At 32.0% G+C, this 21,265-nt stretch overlaps 1 protein-coding gene across 1 annotated transcript in view; it reads left to right on the top strand.

The window, feature by feature from the left end:
• LOC127709914 (beta-1,3-galactosyl-O-glycosyl-glycoprotein beta-1,6-N-acetylglucosaminyltransferase-like) overlaps positions 1–17,182 on the top strand; it is a 74,300-nt gene extending 57,118 nt beyond the window's left edge. Inside the window, exons 2-4 of the mRNA XM_052215617.1 lie at positions 10,611–11,663; positions 15,076–15,302; positions 16,859–17,182. Coding sequence (XP_052071577.1) covers positions 10,690–11,663; positions 15,076–15,302; positions 16,859–17,175 — 1,518 coding nt within the window. The 5' untranslated portion in view covers positions 10,611–10,689 and the 3' untranslated portion in view covers positions 17,176–17,182. The remainder of the gene's footprint in view (positions 1–10,610; positions 11,664–15,075; positions 15,303–16,858) is intronic.
• The last annotated feature ends 4,083 nt before the right edge of the window (positions 17,183–21,265 follow it).

Genomic DNA, 21,265 nt, shown 5'->3' with positions numbered 1-21,265 from the left:
CTAGTAGTTTCAGTGGAGAAGATTTTTGTAAAAGTTAACGACGACGGACGACGGACGACCGTTCACTTAAGATTTGATAAATGAACAGGGAATGAAAACTGTCCACTCAAACCTTAAAGGGGTACGACATACAGATGATTTGCTTGTCTATGTTGATTTTTTTTATTAAACAAAGAATTTTTGTATGATCATTGATAATCCTTGAAATCTAATTTGTAAAATAATTCTTAAAATATTCAGCGATTATCTAAAATCACTGGTCATTTTTTGAGGATTATATATAATCACTTATAGTTTTAGTGATTATGCAAAATCCCTGAAAAATCAGGGATTCTACATAATCGATGATTATATCAATTGACTGTAACATACAAATGTTAATTGTCAATTATATTATATACTTATTTTGTACTTTGTCACAAACATATTGCTTAAAGTTTACATGTCAATAAGCATTTGAATTTTTAATTTGAAATGTTTGGTCGTGATATAAAGGGGTCACGCGACACCTGTCCCTTATCACTCACCAAAAAGTGATATCAACTAATCAACGTTCATAACATCTTCAGTTCAAGACATGATGTTTATAATTCAGTTCCACACGAATTCTCAAGTCTTGATATAGTTGATCGACATTGATCTTGACTCCTGAACCACTAATGGGCCCATCCGTGCAATTTGTGTTTAGAAGGTTGCTAATAAGAGGCCATATGGATATCTATTTGTGAAACTGTAACCCGACACCGATAACCATCAAGACTATTAAAAAAGACCTGCCTGTTGGGAGGAGGGATGGAAATCTTTATTGTACTTACAAATGTCAGAAGCAATTCATAGAGTTGTGGGGTGATGGACCCTTGCAACAAGAACGAAGTTCCTTGGGAGCATTTTATTTTAGAAAACTTCGACTCCCTTTGACGAAAAACTGAACTGACTAAAATAGCATAAACGTTTTTCATCGCCAACAGTTTTAAATTTTACACCATTATAGTTCGAAGCAAGATCAAATCTGGTAACGGCAACACATGCGTACAAAAATGAGTTCAACATAGAATAGAGAATGAAAACGTGGAATGTGTCAAAGGTAGCACTACACAGTTAGAAAATAAAATTAAAATTGAACCACAAAATGTTTAATCATCTTCTTTTCCCGGCTTTCTAATACATTAAGCCAAATGTTTGTTTCATACGTGTGCATAAGTATGAAATCTCCCATAGATTTGATTTTCAAAAGTTAAAATGGTGAAATTTAATCGCAACGTCCCATCGAACTTGAGATAAAAGATACAACAGATACAACAGATACAGTTTAGTCTGCCTCATATCTTGACTTACATCTAGAAATTGACAATAAGGGTCGGTTGAAAACAAAACTTTACGACAAAAGAGATGATTTCAGCTTCCCAATTGTGATCTTTCCACTTTTTTGTACCAACATTACAGCAGCGCATGCAAACGGCGTATATATCTCCAAGTTTATACGATATTCCAGGGCTTGTATTTCCTTTCGTGATTTCCTTGATAGAGGGTTGCTGCTCACAAGGAAGCTATTAAACCAAGAGTTCCAAGTGGTGAAGTTGACTGTCCCTCTGGTATCTTTCGTCCCTCTTTTGAAATTGTCTCATTGTAAATTTTACGGACGCCATCACGAGTTGGCTGACCGTTATGGAATATCCGTTTCACTGATGAGAGCGGATATGTTCATAATGTCGTAACGACAATCCTGTCCCCTTTTCCCGAATGTGACATACCAAAGTAGACTTATTACTTGGTTTGTACTAACATGTGCAACACGACGGGTGCCACATGTGGAGCAGGTTTTGCCTATCCTTCCGGAGCATCTGAGATCACCCCCAGTTTTTGGTGGGATTCGTGTTGCTCAGTCTTTAATTTTCTATATTGTGTTTTGTGTACTATTGTTTCTCTGTTTGTCATTTTCCTTATTAGTCATGGCGTTGTCAGTTTATTTTCGACTTATGAATTTGAATGTCCCTCTGGTATCTTTTGCCTCTCTTTTGTGTATGCATGGTAACATTCTGCATTTATTTACCATAAAATATTGCAAAGAGGGACATGAAAACGTCGCGTATTCCCCCAAATTTGGATCCAAACTAAGATTTCAATCCCTTTGAGTGATACCTTTTCTGAAACTATTGACATTAATCTACCAAACGATCAAATAACAATTGGTTGTCTTTCGCCTCCTTTTTTTTTGTAAAATTGAACCACAAAGTCTCGTGCGACACAAAGTTGAAACAAAATAACAATAATTCCTGGACCAATGTCTGGTATGGATATGAAAATAAGGACCCCATACAGAAAACAGCCAATAATACATACATAACACAATCTTGATGTTCATATAAACCCACTATGAAGGTTATATTAATCTTAAGCTATCCAAAAATGAATTTTATTGCACACTAGCTTTCATAATTGAAAAACCCACCGTGGCCAAAATGTGAAACTACACACCTAACTGTGTAGTGCTACCAAAGAGACAACAACCTGACCAAAGATCATAAAACAGCCCGAGGCCACAGTGGGTCTTCAACGCAGTGAGAAAATCCCGCACCCGGAGACAGACTTCAGCTGGCCACTAAATAATAATGTAAACTATTTCAGCGAAATGGACACCACACTAAACTCCAAAATATACCAATGAACTAAAATAGAAAAAAAGTGTTCATTTTCTCAAAGCTTATGATATAAGAGACCAAATACACATTTCCCTGAAACAATGGATGTAACGGTGAAGACTTACGAATACACATGCATAGTTTTTGTGAATATCTATATAGAAAATTATGAATATTCATATAGAAAATTGTGAATATTCATATCGAAAATAATTGAAATAATAAATAATATCCAGTTTTCATTTGCACAACTCAATTTGGAAACAAGAAACATTTTTTTCAGCAGACGGTTTTTTTTTAACGACATCGATCGTAAATGTATTATTATCTACATGCTGCAAGATTATGATATAATGGTCGAATCAAAGATGTTGTTAATGAGAAGCATCAAGATGTAATGCGTTGTTTCATTATAATGTAAATGACAAGGATACAAAATCAATGCGTTGTTTCACTATATTGTTATTGACATACAGCAACATTTAATGTGTTGTTTGATGATGTTAGTTACAAAAATCAAAATTGAGAATTACTTGTTTCGTGATGTTGTTTTAGACAAGCATAAAAATTGAATGCGTTTTTCATGATGATTTTGATGACTAGCATAAAAATTTAATGCGGTTGTTTCATGATGTTTTAATGACTAGCATCAACATTAAATGTGTTCATTATGATTTTTTTAATGACAAGCATCAAAATTTAATGCGTTGTTTCATTTCCCTGTAAATAACAATCATCAAAATTGAATGCGTTGTTTCATTATATATATTGTTAATGACAAGGATCAACATTTAATGCGTTGTTTCATTATACTGTAAATAACAAGCATCAAAAGTTAATGCGCTGTTTCATTATAATTTTAATGACAAGTATCAAAATTTAATGCGTTGTTTATGACATTATTAACGACAAGCAGGACAAATTAATACTTTGTTTCATGATGATATTCACGAGAAGCAGCAAAATTGAATGCGTTCTTTATGATGTTGTTAGTGACAAGAATAAAAATTTAATGCGTTCTTTAGGATGTTCTTTATGACAAGCATTAAATTTAATGCGTTGTTTCATAATGTTGTTAATGAAAAGCAGCACGTTTAATGCGTTGTTTCATAATGTTGTTAATGACAAGCAGCAAAATTGAATGCGTTGTTTCGTGATGTTGTTAATGACAAGCAGCGAAATTCAATGCGTTGTTTCATGATGTTGTTAATGACAAGCAGCAAAATTTAATGCGCCGTTTCATGATATTGTTGATGACAAACATCAAAATTTAATGCGCTGTTTCTTTATATTGTTGATGACAAACATCAAAATTTAATGCGCTGTTTCTTGATGTTTTTAATGACAAACATCAAAATTTAATGCGATCTTTATGATGCTGTTAATGACAATTATCAAAATGTCTTCAAGCGAAAGCATGATTTGAAAGAAGCACCTAAAATCTAATACTGGAGAAAATTTCATTAAGCTGAATATAGATAAAGACTGAACACTCTGTTATCATCAATTAGTTCCAATAAATGACATTGAATCGTATGACGATGTGATGAACATCGAAATTGATTGTATGGCAATGTTGCAAAAGAGAATACGGTGATGTTATCTAGCCGCAAAAAACAAAAACGAAAAACATAGATAAGAAAGAGGAGTCTTCTTTACCTAAACATCAAGCATAAGCCAAGAGCATCCAATTTTTTTATTGCGATTGATTGTGTATCATATAAAAATTGCAAGAAAAAATTAACAATCAAGTTGTTTGTATATATGACTGTACTTGTAGTTGCCACAATATATTTAAGGCGCAAATACATTAAAAAACAAACCATCCGAAACAATTCTTTCATTATTTTTGAAATAAGAATATAAAAACTTGTATATTTGGTTCATATCTTTTTAGATTTTACTTTAAACCATTTTTCTAATAGTTTGTCACTATTTTGACCATTTTCATGATTGAATATGTGACGACGCCTATTGAAATATTTGTTAAATTGTAAGAATATGGTATACAAAGAATATAACTGTATCTTACCTACTATACACTTCTAGGAATAGCATTGGTTAAAAGCGAACACGTGGAGACCACGAATATTTGATATGGGGTTAGTGGGCGTGTTTTATTGTAATACACGGTTAGTAGTGGTGTTACGTTTCTTTATGAAAACAACACGGCGTTGAGGAAAAATCTGAAACGTTTTACCGGACAACAGATGAAGAAATTGATGATGAACGATTGAAAATAAATGCAGAAAACACATTGAAAGCTAACAAAATGTTATTGTTGGCATTTGTTTTTGTATAGAAGATTTGAATTAGGTTTTTGATATTGAAGACTTGATAGGCCACTAGTCTAAATGCCACATGTTATGATAGTCAATAAGATAAATTCGTTAAACAGTGTGCTAGTGACCTAATACGATATATATGGGGTCACTATATGGAATCACTAGCACACTGTTTATCTAATAATATTGCAATGTTACAAAAAAATATACTGTGACGCTATTTAGCCGCAAAAAAGGAAAGAAAGAATATTTGTTGAATTGTAAAAATGTGGTATGTAAAGATTATTTCAGCAAATTGAGTGGAGTTTTAGAAAACTGTCACAAATTTTGCCAATTTATGCGAAAGTCAGTTTTTAACGAAATTTACCAACATTTATGACGTCACAGATTCATCACATCACTTTGTGCGTTGAGGCTTTGGCTAACTCGGCTGTGTATTTTTAAGTGTTGGATTAAGTTGTTTTATGTAATGTATCCGTTTTTATTCTGTAGTTAGTCCCCACTTCGGTTTTATCATGTATATCTATTATATAGTCATTTTATAAAATTTACTGTTTGGAAAATTATAAATTATTCTAAATAATAAAGATGTTCTTGTCCCAGGCAGAAAACCCTGGCCGTGATAGGCGCAACTTTTTTGGAAGTTTTAATCCTCGGTGCTCTTCAGCTTTGTACTTGTTTTGGCTATCAAACTTTTTTCATCTGAGCGTCACTGGTTAGTCTTGTGTGGATGAGACGCACGTCTGGCGTATTGAATTTTTAGCCTAGTACCTTTTTGTTAGCTATTATTTGTGTGTTTCTTTGTCCTATATGTTCTCCCATTTATTTGTATTGTGGTCCTGTCATGTGATGTTGTCGTTTTGGTGTTGTGTTTGACGTTGCCATAAAAGCGGGAGGTTTGGCATGCCACAAAACCAGGTTCAACCCACCATTTTTTTCTTCAAATGTCCTGTACCAAGTCAGAAAAATGGCCATTGTTATATTATAGTTCGTTTCTGTGTGTGTTACATTTTAATGTTGTGTTTTTGTTGTGCCGTTGTTCTCCTCTTATATTTGATGCGTTTCCCTCAGTTTTAGTTTGTAACCCGGATTTGTTTTTATCTCTATGGATTTATGAGTTTCGAACAGCGTTATACTACTATTGCCTTAATTTAAAGACGCAATTGATGAAAATCTTCTTTAAATGAAACAATCGGAAATTTTAACAAACGTTTTCATCAAATTTTCACAAGTTTATCGCAGTTAAATTTTTTCAGATGTTTAAGGCCAACATTATGAGTTTATCGATAGACACTGAGACAATAAACTTTACCTTTAACCAACTCATCCAAAATGACTAGAGGTTTTTCGCAAATACTATTTATAAGCAAAGTTTAACAGAAGGTTTAACATGAATGTTTGCATTTGAATAGTAAATATATATAAACAGCGTCTACTTCAAGGAAAAAATCCTTTGGTAAGATTTATAGAACATGACAGTCTACAAATAACTTTTACTGAGTATGTGAAAATGCTTTGGAGGATATATTGACATATATTGACAATTAAACTCTTATGACATAACAAGAAAAGAAATTTGGTTTGATTGCAAATTATCTATTTAGAAAAATGGGTACTTAAATTCTACTTTATAATATATAAATTTATCAAATACAAATCAGAATATCTAATACGTTTGTTCATTAAAATATAAAATATGCCCTTGTATTGTAAACAATTAAGGCGACAGTAATTTACCGATGTTCAAATCTGGTAAATCAATCAAGAAGAGACAAATTAAAGTAACAAACAGAAACTGCATGAATCGCATGAACTTCAAAAGCAGCGAAACCGGGTGCTTTGACAGGGTAAGTGTCTCCTGCTATGGATGCAGCACCCGCCATACGTACTCACACTCAATCAAATTGTCACAATCGATAAAATTACAGATCAAACGTCTTTATTTATATCTAAAGATCTAAGACCGCGAAAACATGTTGCTAGTAAGTTGAGACACCGACACATCGTACCGGTCAACTATTCGTAATAGAATAGTTAACGTAGTGTTGATTTCGGTCTTTCTTCATCATAACTCTGTTGGATGACTTATTGTGTAAGGAGCACAACCCTGTTAATGCCCTCCATGTAGTTAGAACATGCACGAGCGTAGCGTATTAACTGAGGTATGTTAAGTTAATAAATGGGAAGTTGACAAATTGGAAAGTTGAAAATATCACGTATGTCATAGATTTTAAATTTTAGTCGTCCATCGGTGTCAATATCGCAGAAAAGATCAAGATATGAAGCAGACCTTCTACTTTCGGTAGTATCATTAATCTTAAGTACACTGTGATATATGAGATGTAAGCACCCATTGAAGTGTAGGTTATTGAGTGAAGGAACATCATCAATATATCTGAGAGTCAAATTAAAGATGCTTTTTCAAAACAAACAAAGTTTTAGGTAAAATAATAAGCAATAGTTTCATAATTGCAGGAAGTCCACCATTTTAAAGACGTTAAGTCCGTTACATAATTAAGCTGATTTAACATTTATAACGTAAGCTTAAAACATGTAAAAATACCTACAAAAATTAGATATTGATATAGATGAGCATTATTTTTGTTAAAAGGGAAACTTTTAAATTTTCTCGACTTTTATTTTGATCTAAATGTCCACTCAGCGCAGGACTGACATATAATACATTTACTGAACGGACACGTATCAATTAACAGCCTGTTAGACAACCACAGTAGATAATATTGGTCATTTGAAGAATTAAATAAATTCCCTTTCACAAATTGAGTACTAAGCGAAGAATTCGCTATTTATATAAAAAATTAACCCAGGACCATGTAGCGTTTTATAGACCGTTCAGTCATTTTCCAAATACTACATGGAATATTTGCTTCGGTCAATGTTCTACGTCTAAATGACCTCCGGGTCAATAAACTATTATCTGACCCTCATCAGTTCTAATAGTTTTTTCCAATATTTTCTATATTTTCATTTCAGTACAAAGACACATTTGTATTCATCTTGTTTAAAACAATGTTGATAATCTGACAATGTGTAATAAGATCTGTTTCCGCATGTATTTGAATAATAAGAATACTTCAGTATATATCTCATGCAAATTTCAACAAAAATAAAAGAAGGAAATGGTAATATTTTCTAAAAATTCGGAGAAAAAGTCATTTTGTCGTGTATGAGGAGAGTTTGATACTTTTTCAGTGTCGCATTAATCTGCACGGAGATCTTACATTGTATGTGAGGATATCAAACAACTATGGCGTTGGAATGTTATTTTAAATGTTAAGCACGTACTTTAATTTCAACATACATTTAAAGAGACAAAGCATTCCTTCAAGTACAACTCGGACGCACTCAAATGGTATGTTTGCATCGTCTCTATCGGTATTACAGCATGCTTTCACAAATATCATAAATTTTCAACTTATGAGCATATTAACTGTACTTTCATACACCAATATAACATATAGACTAGATTTGATTTAAATCACTTAAAGAAAAAAAAATAAGGACAAAACCACTGTCTACAAAAACCCCATGCAGATATTAAAACTCCATTAATCCTGTCAAATTCATGACATAATTATAAATTGACCATATTTTCTCTTGATAAAATTTGATTCAAATATGAACAATAAAAATTGACCAGACAATACCTGGTGTCACAAACAAACAGTTACATGCATTCAATTAAAACAATATCAAAAGCAATTCAACAAAAGTTTAAATATGCTACTTCTATTACATATCAACTAGCATAGTTTAGAATCAATACAATATTTCTGCACGGTTATCTGTTACTTTAATAACAGGATTGTCTGATATAAAATATTTTTCTGATAATAAATGTTCTTTTCTCAGATTTAAAAGATAAAAAAGTGAGAGATGTATTTTTGTAAAACTATTTTAAAATGTCTACTAAACCGAGTTTAGCTTGAGAATTCAACAATACGAAATTTCTTCTTTTATAGATACTTAATCTTGCTATACTCATAATAAAATTTGCGAAAAAAAAACCGTGATTTTTTTTTCAAAAAGCCATTAGCATCTTTTGGTCAAAATCAAGCGTGTTTACAAAGGTATCAACATTGCCCATAAACATTTATCAAAAAATCTTTCAGAAAACCAGTGAATTGTGACAGATTGACACAATTAATAAACATATTTTCTAAATCTTCTCTTGATTCTTTGCACACCGGACAAGCGTCATGTTACATTTCAAAAGTTTAACTTAAGTAAACAAAGTTCTATGAAGTACTTGAAAATTCAGTTCTTAGCATTCACCAGTCAGGATATGTAAATTTGAAAAATCCACCACATTAGACCCATCGACTCATCGTATAATTAGCGATTGGAATTTAATGACATTAGAAGGAGGCAAATACAGTTATATGCAAACAGGAAAATGCGAGTTTATCGTGTGTTACGGTAAAGATAATTAATCACCCAGTTCATTTATAAGATTTTAGTTTGGGTCAACTAAATTTATACGATGCATTTGGTTTACAGTTTGATTTAGAAGAAATACCAACATAGCTTGAAAATACAATTAATTATCTATTACTACCACAATTGTATATTAATAAGTATTGTAATTTTCATTGTTATTAATACATGTTATATCAGTATTACAAACCTAATCTTGAACTCTATCCTATTTTTTGGAAATATATAGAAATTTATATGTGACGTCACATTGTGCGTCGATCTCTTCGGCTAACATATAATACGTTGTTCGGCTATGCCTTTTTTATGTGCCGATTTAGGTTGTTTTACGTATTCGTTTTTATTCTGTAGTTAGTTACCACTTTGGTGTTAACATGTATATCTATTATATAGTCATTTTTATAAATTTACTGTTTGCAAAAGTATGAATTATTCTTAATACTAAGGATTTTCTTATCCCAGGCATATAACCTTAGCCGTATTTGGCACAACTTTTTGGAACTTTTGGTCCTCAGTGCTCTTTAACTTTGTACTTGTTTTGGCTTTCGAACTTTTTTGATCTGAAAGTCACTGATGGGTCTTATGTAGACGAAACGCGCGTCTGGCGTATGCAATTATACATTATAACCTGGTACCTTTTGATAGCTATAATTTGTGTGTGTCTCTGTCCTGTATGTTCTCCCATTTATTCGTATTGTAGTCCTGTCATGTAATCTTGTCATTTTAATGATATATTAAACATTGCCATAAAAGCGGGAGGTTTGGCTAGCCACAAAACCAGGTTCAACCCACCATGTTTTCTTAAAATATCCTGTACCAAGTCAGGAAAATGGCCATTGTTATATTATAGTTCGTTTCTGTGTGTGTTACATTTTAGTGTTGTGTTTCTGTTGTGTCGTTGTTCTCCTCTTATATTTGATGTGTTTCCCTCAGTTTTAGTTTGTAACCCGGATTTGTTTTTTTCTCAATCGATTTATGAATTTCGAATAGCGGTATACTACTGTTGCCTTTATTTTACATTCATTAACAATATGATATGTACGGATAAATATATATATTTTTTTCGTTCCAGTGAAAGGACAACACTTTTCTATATTGTTTTAAGAACAGTATTTTTCTTAGTGAAACATAAAGAAATACTACTGTATGCAAACAGGAAAATACGAGTTATATTCATTAATAATAGATATGTACCGATTAATATATATATATATGATTTTCGTTGCAGTGAAATGCCAACACGTTTCCATCTTATTTAAACAGTATTGTCATAGAGAAATATAAACACACGTGTTAGTATTCTAACGATGTATACTATGTTCTGTCCACGTAGATACACAAGAGTAAAGTTCATCGTTACATGTACAATTTTGTTTGTATTTATATTCGTAAATTTTAATTATTATACTATTGATTCTGGAATATCAAACATTTCAAAAAGTCGAAAGACGGAACAGGGTAACGATGATAAAAAAACTATACATACCAAAGGACATTTTAAAAGTATCAACATAGGAAATACATTTTCCATAAAAACAACGAATGAATCATTGTTTATCAGTCACGAGGACATTGAAAAAAATAAGGCTCCTGGGAAAGGTGTCGATTGTCCTGGGTTTTATCCTTACCAAACTATAAAATCAAACGATATAATATTGCGTGAATACCAAGAGTTTCCGAATTGGATGCAATTTCAACAAAATAGGGAAGTGGAAGGTGTCAACTGTAATTTTCTTTTTAATGGTAATACAACCGAACAAAAAAGAATCTTAAGATCGATGCTTAAAACACAGTTTGTGGTAGTCCCCCCTTCATCATATTTAAACAGAACTACAGACTGTCAGCAATATATAAAGGAGACTGGTTTTATAACATCATCTTTGACAGAAGAAGAAGAAAACTTCCCTATAGCATATAGTATAGTTGTATATAAACATATAGAACAAGTTGAAAGATTGTTAAGGTCAATTTATCGTCCACAAAACGTTTACTGTATACACTGTGATAAAAAGGCAGACAGTACTTTCAAACAGGCACTTAAAGGAATAACAAGTTGCTTTGACAATGTGTTTATGTCAACCAGATCAATCAGTGTAACATGGGGAGACACTAGTTGTTTAACACCTGACATGGAGTGCATGAAAGATCTTTGGAGACATAAAAAATGGAAATATTTTATAAATTTAACAGGTCAAGAATTTCCATTACGAACAAATCTAGAATTAGTGAGAATATTGAAGACTTACAATGGTGCTAATAATCTTGAAGGAACATTTAAAAGGTATGTTTGATTATAAAATATCCGATACATTGTTGTTTCCAATTGAAAGAAAGATCACTATTGAGACCTGATTGTAATAGGTTAAACAAGGAATATGGCTTTAGTTTTTATGTAGTGTTTTATAGACTGTTGTTTGTCTTTTCGTCGTTTTTAGTTTTTTGCCACGATTTTGTCAGTCACAGTTCGACTAATGAATTTGGATTCTCCCTAGCAATATTCCGCCTCTTGTTTACTTTGAGGGAAATCTCCATGATTTCTAACACAACATCAAAACCAGGGGTTCTCCACTAGAAATAGAAATATATCCTTTGATAAGAAGCTATTTTTAGAAAAAAAATTGAAGGATCTGAGTTTATCAAATGACATCAGAAATTGTTTGGACGAGTTGGTTTCATGTAAAATTCTTGAAAGTTAAGACTGCAACAGCTACAAATATGTAAACCTCATTTCATTACTAGTAATTAGAAAATAAACTGATGATTATCGAATTCACAATTAAATCTAAAGACACAAGCAAAAGAGTTTGATCTGTAAATTAACCGATCCTGTCCTATTCCCTATCTTGCCATTTTTGACGTAGTCTAGAATTGGATTGTAGATGATGCATTTATAACAGAAGACATTTACTCTGTCGGTGTATCTGTTTCGCTCCGTTTAGGGTTCGTCCAGGTGATTCCTATCCACCAGGTTTTTATATCAGGGTGGAAAAACAACTGAAAAAGATCCCATGTCACCATCACGAATTTGTTGACCCAAAACTAGGTGTCTCTGTCCCAACTTACGAGAGACATATTTTCGCGTACTTACATCCAAAGATACATAAGATCTGAATATTAACTAATTGTGTGGAATTCCTAATTGTGACATTTTTTATGTAGTCTGGATACTGATGGTGAGTGATGGATGCATAGTAGGATACTCTTACCCTGTCGTTGCACAATGTCTTGCTCCGGTTGAAGTACATATGATTCCTCCATGTTTATTTCTCTCCATTTGTATTTTCACACTTGACAATCGAGTTTTGAACATCGATATCCAACAAGTCTTACTGTTACCATTTATCAAGATAACCAGACCTACATGGAATATTTTTTATATTTGTAAATATATATTTTGTTAAAAGGTTGTTGTATCAGTACCTTATGAATGAAAAGTGTCAAAATATACTTTTAATTCGTTAAAGAAAGTTAATCAAAGTCATGTTATAAAATGTTTGAATCCACTGGATGGCTTAATCGAAGAGCAACGTTTTAAAGTGTACAGAAACACTTCGAGCTAAATATAAAAAAAAAAATCTTTCAGTGCCTGTCAATGCAAAATAAAATGTTAATGAGAAAATATTGTTATAAATTTTTTTCATTCTCACATAAGAAAAAAAATATCATGGAATCCAAATACACTCAACCTGCGGACTTTTCAGCTTAATAACAATGTACGTGTTCACGTTCAATAATGCAAGATCTTTGCGTTTTAATTCCAAATATTTCATTACTCATCCAGACATTCGGTTAAGTCATTTAGTCCTCATTTGGAAAAAAAATATTTTACAAGAGGCATCACAAAATACTAAAATGGGGCCTCGTCGGTGGGGTTTTTATGTCATATTTGTATATTTTATTATTTGGGGAACTTGACGTCGATGGCAAATCTAGCTTCTGTTTTTTTTTTTTTTTTCTTCTTCACTCGCAACCTCTGGACGATATAAACACCTGTCTACATATATAATGTTGAAGACTGTATTTTTATTACTACAGGTCTTTTGGTTATTTATAATGTTGGATTGCCGTTTCATTGACAAGTATGTTAACAAATACTCTAATGGATGGTTTATTTGATTTGATTTATATTAAAAATAAGTGGTTAAAAAGTCATCAAGGGTACCAGACTTATAATTTGGAACGCAAGACGCGAGTTTTCGTCTACATAAGACTCATCAGGGGCGTTCGAATCAAAACATTTGGAATTCAAAATCAAATACGATGTCGAAGAGCATTAAAATACGTAAATTCAGAAAAAGGTGTGCCAATTACGACAAAGGCAATCTATGGTTGGACAACATTTTCGAATAAATCAACATGTTACAAATATTAAATTTACAGAAAATGAACAGATGAAAGATATTTCATGCCAACACACAACTGCTGACTACTGGGCTGGTTATACCCTCGGAGACGAAACCTTCTTCAGCAATATATCATCGACCTGGACATAATTAGTTAAAAATCAATATATTTTTTTCCTAAATGTAAATAAATGACCATGGACATTGTCTGTCAATTAATAAGACTGTACTCGGATTTGAATGAGTCCGTTTAATTGTGCAGGATGACTGATATGAATCCACATCCAGACAGAATAAATAAAGTCAAATAGCAATGATTTCATGCAAAGCTCTATGTACGTTGTAGTACATCTGTTATAGTCGGTTGCAAGGAAAAAATTCTCCGACTAGACATCACAGTTTCAGAGCGTGTTGTGAGGTACTGACAACAAATATGACAGAATATATTTTTAAGAATTATTTTTAAAAGGGAATTTTTTTCACCTAAAGAAGCCACGGGAATTTTTGGGTATGCTTAATTATGGAAAAATGAAGTTCAATTCAAACCCCCAAAATGTAACCACATAAAAAATTATGTGAAAATATCGCTGGGTCGAAACGAGCCATCAAACATATCTAAGTTTACGACATTGGTAGAGGAATTAAGGTAAATGCTACCATTACCGCCTACCTAAAATGAGTTACGGATATAGACCCAATTGGTCCACGTAGACTTTTTATTTTGTCAAGCAATGGATATTATGGCCCCTCCAATGACAAAAACTTTTCTAAAAATGAATCAAACAATGGATAGTATTGTCCTTCCAATGACAAAAACTTCTTTAAAACCGCATCAAACAATGGATAGTATGGCCCCTCCAATGACAAAAACTTCTCTAAAACCGCATCAAACCTTGAAAGCATTAGTGTAGACTTTCTTACAAGCTTAATTATTGTTGATCGTTTTGCATATGCTTAGCTTTTCAAGAATCTATATAAAAAATATGAAAAATAATAGCATGAATTCAATATCAGTACAACGATAATGTTTCACACAAACAAGACATCTTTGATATCGATTTTCGCGTGCACGCCATGTGTTTTACGAATAACCTTCATCATCAACGTTCGAAAACAAACGTTTAAGAAGCAAAGCATAAACACTTTATATTGAAAAAAAGAAGCTAAACTGAACACTCTCAGCTGAAACCGTTCCAAGTCTGAGTTAATCTTAGTTCAGGGGACTTAGAACCTTGATTTTGACATATTAAAACTCGAAATTGCTAAATAGAGTCTAAAATAGTGAACAAACTGGATAGAGGCTATCAAAGATTGATATGAAACCTCTAGTAGGTTTTTTTTATATTGTAGAGCCCATACAAGAAGGTGGGAAGGTCTACCGCCACCTCCTCATGGAATTCGTCCTATACATGGATCATTGCATATTGTTGTCAACAGGAAATTCGTAGAATATATTCTCTTTAACAAAGTAGCTAAAGATTTTTTTAACTGGACTAAAAATACTAAACATGCCTCAGAAACATTTTTCAATACACTTAATTATAATCCGCAACTTAACATATCTGGATCGTACAAAGGTAAGATATATAAATCGACTGAACACAATTGGGTTGTGTCATAACTTTTTGGGTAGTTCATGTAACTCTAGAGTCGGTCTCTGTGTCTTAAATATATATATACATTATTCTCTTTGTCGTACCGTGACATTTATATTCATTATGCTTACCTGTGTGCGAACGTACCACTTCTTAATTGTCATTATTTCAGTAGTTAATGTAACTCCTTTAAGGTCATTCTCTGTGTCGTGCATATCACTTCTTTAGAGTCATTCTCTGTGTCGTTCATAACATTACTTTAGGGTATTTCTCTGTGTTGTACATATAACTTCTTTAGAGTCATTCTATGTGTCGTCGTATAATTCCTTTAAGGCCATTCTCTGTGTCGTACATATAAATTATTTAGGGCCATTCTCTGTGTCTTACATATAACTTCTTTAGGGCCATTCTCTGTGTCGTACATATAACTTCTTTAGGGTCATTATCTGTGTCGTACATATAACTTCTTTAGGGCCATTCTCTGTGTCGTACATATAACTTCTTTAGAATCATTCTCTGTGTCGTACATATAACTTCTGTTATGGTCATTCAATGAGTTGTACTTATTACTTCTTTACACACTTTGTACACAAAGAGCTTTTTGATTGGTTTGGATATTTTGTCTTTGTCTCTTTTTGAATAATTTCCCTTTTCTTGTCGACTTTCTATGTGTTTTGTTGTTCTCTTTGAGTGTGAAATAAGTTATTTCATAAACAACTTAGTATACGAATCTTATGACACTGTATTCTTTTTTAACACTTTTTTTTATTTCTGCATAATTAATAAAATCATTAGCTATCACCCGAAATTATATGATTTTAGAACTTATCAATAACACAATGATTCTTTGTTTGATAAAAAATAAATCATGTGTTTGTCTTACCCATTTAAGGAATAAGTAGACATTTTCATATAAAAATAAGGAGATGTGGTATGATTGCCAATGAAACAACTACCCACCAAAGTTCAAATAAAGTAGATGTAAGCAATAATAACATGAATAAGCAAACGTTACAGCCTTCAACAATGAGAAAAACCCATACTGTACAATCGACTATAAAAGGCCCCGACATGAAAAATATGAAACAATTGTTTATTTATCAAATCTAAAGTGAACAGTTTTTCCAGTGTATGCTAATTAAATATTTGTTGAACCAACAAAAAAGTATTTTAATTGAAATTAATAATACCAACATTCTCAATGATAGTGACAAGTGTACACGTGTGCCACGAATTAAGTGTTTGCCATTCATGTTCGGGATTTAGAACGAGAGATGATTTTTATAGAAGAAATCATTTAACTTTCATTCATGTACAGTTCAATCGAGTTATTGTGTATAATCCCTAATATTTTTTTCTTTTTGATTATACATATTATTCCCGAAAATATAAATGACTAATAATCACTAAAGTTACCAGTCAATAAAATAATCCCAAACAGTTTCATGGATTATACATGTACATAATCCCTAGTTATACAAATTTATTGTAACAGATATAAATTGATGTTTCCAGTAACCAGTAACCTATTTTTTCAGGTGTTCCGGAAACAGACTGCACATCAAATCCATTTCTGACAAGATTTAAAAACTGGGGACCTTCATCTCTTTTTTTCAACTGGCCCTGTCACGGCAAAATTGTGAGACAGATATGTATATTTGGAGTAGGAGATCTGCCGTTATTAGCAAAAAGACCAGAAATGTTTGCAAACAAATTCCACCTTAATTATCAGCCATACACTCTCAAATGTTTGGACCAGCTGATGTTTAATCGAACAAGAGACGAATATTTCAATGGCTTTAAACTTGACATTGCTAAGTATCAGTCATTAGCATTTATTAAAAATGCCATCTAAACCTCAACTGGTCTTAAATTCGTCATTCTATCCATGGTGGACAGTTGTCTTTTGATTTTTTTATTTATATTTGTGATTGCAAAATAGCGTATCATTAAAGTTTCCCAAATTATTCTAAATCAGAACAATAACTGATGGGAGACAAAACTTAAAAAGTAAGTAAGAATCATTGATTAAGGCAAATAGAGGCGGAAGATACCAAAGCGATATTACAACTCATAAGTCGAGGACAAACTGACAACGCCTTGGACAAACAAAATAATGAAAAACGACTAACCAACAACAACTACAAAGAAAAATGTCTGCACAACATATTCCCCCATTAGAAACCGCGGTTGAACTCATGCGCTAATGAAAGGCTAGCAGATCCTGCTCTACATGTGACAAATAACTCATGTTATTTTGCAAATACTTACGAATAAAATCCTCCTTTTGAAATTGTTTTAGCCGATTTGTTCGAAGTCATTTTAAATTTTTGCTGTCACTTGGTCTACGACTTTTGAAAACATTTCAATCATCCTCTAATCTGACTCTACTGAACCGATTAAAGATAAACTTAAGTTGATTGATCTTCAGTGTGTCTGAATGTATGCTTTATTATATGTTGGTCCATCACAAACAAAATAGAACATACGATAAAATGCAACTAATTGTATGTTATCAGGATGCAAAACATCTGACGGGGTTTTGAGTAATGTTCAGAATGTCAAGATGGTTCTTTCTAGGTTCTTAATAAGAGGGATTGCTCATAAATGACGATTTTTTTTTTATATTGGTTTAAACGTGAATGCCTACCTTTAATAGATAAACAGAAACATTCAACAGCTAAAAAGATCATCAATACAAGGAGGTTCTATCCGGACTCACCAGTGATGCTCGAATAAAAAAAGTTAAAAGGCAAAATCAAGTACGAAATTGAAGAGCATTGAAGACCCCAAACAGTCTTCAAAACACTCATAGAAACTAAAAGACTGGTCAAGAAAAACCCTAGGAAAACAGGAGTTGGTTTTAGTTATCCGAAAGGAAAAGCAGATAGCAGAAACTGTAAACAGCAAATAGTATCATTAATATAAAATCTACCTAAAATCGTTATGCCTAATACCAAAAATGACTCCTTATAGCAGTTTGAACCATCAAACCATAAAACGAGTTTTGACCAATTGTAACATTATTCTATATTATCTTGAAAACATTTAATAACCTTTTATTAGCAGATGCAAGTAGAGAATTATTCCCAGGATGTATATTCAGCCCAGTAGTCAGTGCTTCGATACTAACATGACTTATAACATACCTTTTGTTTAAAATTGTTCGTTTATCAAATTATGAAATTATTAAGAAACTATGGTTTCAAATCCTTCAGGCAAAGTTGACCTTGGATGGATTTGACTAGCTCTTATTTAGGTCCCTTTTAATCATGTAGCTCTTCAAGTGTTTTGGGTCTGATACATCCTCGGCTTTCAAATATTTGGCCTTGAGCGTTCCAGATGAAGGTAAATTCGGGGTAAACGGAGGACGGGATTGTGGTAACGACGATTGGAACATATCCGTCGTCATCTGTGGGACAGATATTGCATAACGGTCAACAAAATCGTGATAGTGTCCGTAAAATTTCAAAAGGGATGATTTCAACTTTACTAATTGGAACTCTTGGTTTAATAGCTTCCTTATGAGCAGCAACCCTCTATCAAGGAAATCATGATAGGAAACGAAAGCCCTGGAATATCGTATCAACTGTGAGGTGTTACTCCATATGCAGGTGCTACTGGAATGTTGCTACCTAGAAATAGAAAGTTATCAATTGGGAAGCTTAGATCATCTCTGTTTTCGTAAAATTTATAAATATCCATCAAGTAATATGTCAGCATGTCTAGAAATTGAACACAGTTCGAATGCAAATTACACTTGAAGGAATAAAATGCCCAGAAAATACAAATCTTTGGATATTTATTTATCTTGAAAACACCAATCAATCAATCTTGGAATGACGGTATTTTGTCTCTGTATTTATCAACCTCACTTCAATTCACAGCAACGTTCAGAATTACCTGAAGGCGGTTATACTTCGTGACATCGATCTACTTTTGTTTTATGTCTGACTCTTGACTCAGTTTAAATTTAATAAAAACTATTTGCAATAAAGTGCATGCCCTTCAGTTCAATTGCTTTCTCTTAATGGAACTATATGTAAACGACTGACGTTTCTGTTCATCGGGAAAAATTATCGTGAAAGAATAAGTAATGGTGGTCAAGCGTTGCGATCTGATCGTGAAAGATTTACAATCGGATCGTGGATATAATTAAGTACAATTCAACTGCAAAATCTGTGAAAAACCGTTGAATTATTAAAAGGCGGAATAAATCAGAAAAATAAAGAGAAGGTCATTTTCCCGGTAAGAAACTTATATTCTTTATCAGAATATTCTGCAATTCTTTTTATATTGGTATGAGGACATATATAGTCTGAACCAGGGATGGGCACGATTACTGACAAATGTAATCGATTAATAATCAATTACATGAAGGATTTTTGAATAATCGATTAATAATCGATTACTCTGATTTTTGTAGGTAATCGATTGCAATCGATTACTTTATCAAAAGTAATTACATTACTTTTCGATTACTGTCAATTATATTTTACAAAATTACAAAACAAATTATAAAGTAAGTTAAAGTTAAACACAATTATGTTGCTCAACGTTTGTATAGTGGATATTTAGAAATTTACCAAAAACAGCATTTAGAGCATTGTTTTCAAATTTTAAATTGACATTTTTTTTCTAGATGAAATCTCTTACTGAGGATCAGAAATATTCAAACATTCTTGAAATTTTGCTTTCAACATGAACGAGAGATGACATCGCATTGCATCAATCACTTATTTATATTGCAAGTTTTTTTTCAAAAATTTTGCTTTCATACTGACTTAGAGTAGCTTTTTTGTTTTTACTCATTAAAAACAGGTATATTTTTATTCAACATAGTTAATTGCAATGTTGGAAGTTTTCCTCTGAAAAAAGTAGAATAATTAATTAGTTCAGCTAATTTCAAAGATCAATATTTATAATTATAATGTCATGCATGAATTAATCCTTTTGTTTGGTTAACCACCCCAATTACAGGTTATAAAACTGCCAATGGAGTACAATTTATAACCTGGGGCAAAATAATGTAAATCTCCCTCTTAATTAGACATAATTGAAATGAAAACAAAGTCTACATCTTATTTATTAGAAGTCTTTTATCATCTGATTAGTAAAGACAAGAATTGTGTTTAGATTTTTTTATTCTCTAATCAAATTATAAACAATATATATTCATAGTGTCAAAATGGGATACATGTATCTATTTCTCCAAAAGAATTTCAGTGCAAAGCCAATGGTTCATTGTCGAAAGGATTTTGTGTACTTTTTAATTTTTATATCATAACATTATAAGGAATCAACTGATTATCTATTCTAATCTAAAATTCCAACTCTTATTTAAAATTATGCTTTAAAGAATGTTAATACAAATAAGCTTACTACTTTAATGTAGTACAGTACTTAATTTAAGACTCATTAATTATTCTTTTTCTATTTTCTTATTTCAAATCAATTTTCTTATTTTAATATATAAGGTCTTGAATTATTGACAAGCACATACATCCATTTTTTTTTTAAAAGCTAGATATAAAGAAAAATTTGGTAGGGGATCTGGTTGATCATAATGCAGCTTGTGACAATAGATAGATATAAAGCAGTTGATAAACTCTTAAATCATATTGATACATTCTGTTTAATACATACATACTTTCATTTAGAATAGGTTATATTTCATCAAACTATTTTACTAAAGTAATCGAAATGTAATCGAAAAGTAATCGATGATTACATCACAATTTTTGCTGTAATCGATTAAATTACGATTACATGTAATCGAAAATGTCTTCGATTACAGATAACTGTCGATTACTGGAAAAAATGTAATCAATTACAATCGATTACGATTACAGAATACGATTACCCCATCCCTGGTCTGAACCCATATATATTTAGCTATCTTTCTGTTTATAATGTATATGCACATGTATATTAAGTAAGTAATC

The sequence above is a fragment of the Mytilus californianus genome, unplaced genomic scaffold (genome assembly GCF_021869535.1).
Source record: "Mytilus californianus isolate M0D057914Y unplaced genomic scaffold, xbMytCali1.0.p SCAF_7, whole genome shotgun sequence".
Taxonomy (NCBI): Eukaryota; Metazoa; Mollusca; class Bivalvia; order Mytilida; family Mytilidae; genus Mytilus; species Mytilus californianus.
Note: the sequence above shows the minus strand (reverse complement) of the source record. Positions and strands in the feature narration are given on the sequence as shown.